Below are 2,500 nucleotides of genomic sequence, written 5' to 3'. Positions count from 1 at the left end.
GTTGCACAAATCACCCCACCTTCCCCTACAACTTTATTACTGGTACACCCCTAATAAAGATGTGTTTATACAGTATAAGTTATAATGTAAAAGACAGAAGAAAAGGCTCTCTCTCTCCCTCCCTCCCTCTCGCTCCCTCCCTCCCTCTCACTCTCTCCCTTCCTCCCTCCCTCCCTCTCCCTCCTTCCTTCCCTCCCTCCCTCCCTCTCTCCCTCCCTCCCTCTCTCCCTCTCTCTCTCTCAAAAATCCTTGTGTTTACGTAGATGAAAAAAATACACACGGATTTATCCTACGAGGAACTTTTAGATATTTCTGAAACAGTCCCATGTTTCCTCTGTCACACACTCCCACACACACACACACACTCCCACACACACACACTCACTCCCGCACACACACACTCCCACACACACACACACTCACACTCCCTCACACACACACACACACACACTCCCACACACACACACTCCCACACACACACACTCCCACACACACACACTCACACTCCCTCACACACTCCCACACACACACACTCCCACACACACACACTCCCACACACACACACTCACTCCCGCACACACACACTCCCACAAACACACACACTCACACTCCCTCACACACACACACACACACACTCCCACACGCACACACACTCCCTCACACACACACTCCCACACACACACACACTCCCACACACACACACACTCCCACACACACACACACACACACACTCCCTCACACACACACTCCCTCACACACACACACACACACACACACACACACACACACACACACACACACACACACACACACACACACACACACACACACACACACACTCCCCTGTCCTTATATAACTTTTCCCTCTCCCCACAGGTGCACAGTCAGGAGGCTGCAGCCAAACAGAGTGCAGGGTACAGCCTCCACCAGCTGCAAGGAAACAAAGCCCACGGGACGGAGAGATCAGGCATGCTCTACAAGAGGAGTGAAGGGTGAGTGAGAGAGAGAGGGAGGGAGGGAGGGAGGGGGAGAGAGAGGGAGGGAGGGAGAGGGGGAGAGAGGGAAGGAAGGAGGGAGGGAGAGAGAGAGAGGGAAATAGAAATACTGGTTGCGTTCCGAATCTCATACTTTCTACTATATAGTTTGGTAGAAAAAAGATTTAGGATGTCCCGATTCTTGTGGCCAGATTTAGGATGGTTAGAAGTACCCGGATGTCCTACTTCATGCGGCCAAGATTGTTAGTGTTGAAAAGTGCATCCTATTTGGGCGATTCTGACCCACAATCCAGTGCGCACGTGAAGTGACGTCACATCGACGAAGCCTCCATATGAAAACAAACGGGGATGCGACGGATATAAAAGCAAGAGGCAAGATCAAGGCGCTATGTTATGATGAAATAAGAGAGTAAAGTATGTCCCAATAGTATGCCTACTGCATCCTAACTAGATTATTTTTATCGTCGGATGTAGTATGTAGAATAGAAAAAAGAAAGAGTATGCGATTCAGAACGCAACCTATGTTTTGCCTGCAGTGTGTGTGTATGAACATGTTTGTTGTTTGTCATCAGACTGAGGAAGGTTTGGCAGAAGAGGAAATGCTCTGTGAAGAACGGCTTCCTGATAATCTGCCACGGAACGGTGAGACAGAATACTGCTCTCCTATTCATCATCATCATTATCATCATCATCATCATCAAAACTTGCTAAGAAACAAAGTCTTATTTAAGCAATGGCCCGGTAGGAGGTGAATGACCTCCTGGGGGGAAAGGGGAGAGGGAGAGAACAAGACAACACTGAACTACAGCCAGTAAAATCACACATAGACAACAATAACCTATTCAACATAGCAACAGAAGTTAGACAAACAGCAGTAACATACAGCATAGCAATAGATAAATGCACTAGATCACGGTGAGCTTAGACTGAAGCAGCTACCGGTGTGCTTTATACATTTTGCTATTGGTTGGTTTGATGAGTAGGCCCCGCCCTGCTGCCGTAGCTCCAATTAATAATACAAAACTTTTTTAATTTAAAAAAATCTCAATCTGGGTTTTAGTGTCTTTAACACAAAATTTCAGTTTTTTAATGTTTATCCCATTGATGGATTGACAGACAGACAGACAGACAGACAGACAGACAGGCAGACAGACAGACAGACAGACAGGCAGACAGACAGACAGACAGACAGACAGACTAATAGACAGACAGACAGACTAATAGACAGACAGACAGACAGACAGACAGACAGACAGACAGACAGACTAATAGACAGACTAATAGACAGACAGACAGACTAATAGACAGACAGACAGACTAATAGACAGACAGGCAGACAGACAGACAGACAGACAGACAGACAGACAGACAGACAGACAGGCAGACAGGCAGACAGGCAGACAGACAGGCAGACAGACAGGCAGACAGACAGACAGACAGACAGTAACTCTGCCCTACTTTTTGTCTTTCAGGCGAACAAAGATCCGGCTAAACTGAACCTGCTG

The 2,500-nt window shown here is 47.4% G+C and overlaps 1 protein-coding gene across 1 annotated transcript in view; it reads left to right on the top strand.

Moving 5' to 3' along the window:
• Window positions 1-2,500, top strand: part of LOC307265746 (arf-GAP with SH3 domain, ANK repeat and PH domain-containing protein 2-like) — a gene marked incomplete at its 3' end in the record, with an annotated part of 25,699 nt that overhangs the window by 17,956 nt on the left and 5,243 nt on the right. The window contains exons 10-12 of the mRNA XM_080047541.1: window positions 877-992; window positions 1,568-1,637; window positions 2,468-2,500. The exon at window positions 2,468-2,500 is cut by the window's right edge and continues 55 nt beyond it. Of these exons, the coding sequence (XP_079903667.1) occupies window positions 877-992; window positions 1,568-1,637; window positions 2,468-2,500 (219 nt within the window). The remainder of the gene's footprint in view (window positions 1-876; window positions 993-1,567; window positions 1,638-2,467) is intronic.

The sequence above is a fragment of the Ammodytes marinus genome (genome assembly GCF_949987685.1).
Source record: "Ammodytes marinus genome assembly, chromosome: 19".
Classification (NCBI taxonomy): Eukaryota; Metazoa; Chordata; class Actinopteri; order Uranoscopiformes; family Ammodytidae; genus Ammodytes; species Ammodytes marinus.
This window is presented reverse-complemented; position numbering and strand designations above follow the sequence as displayed.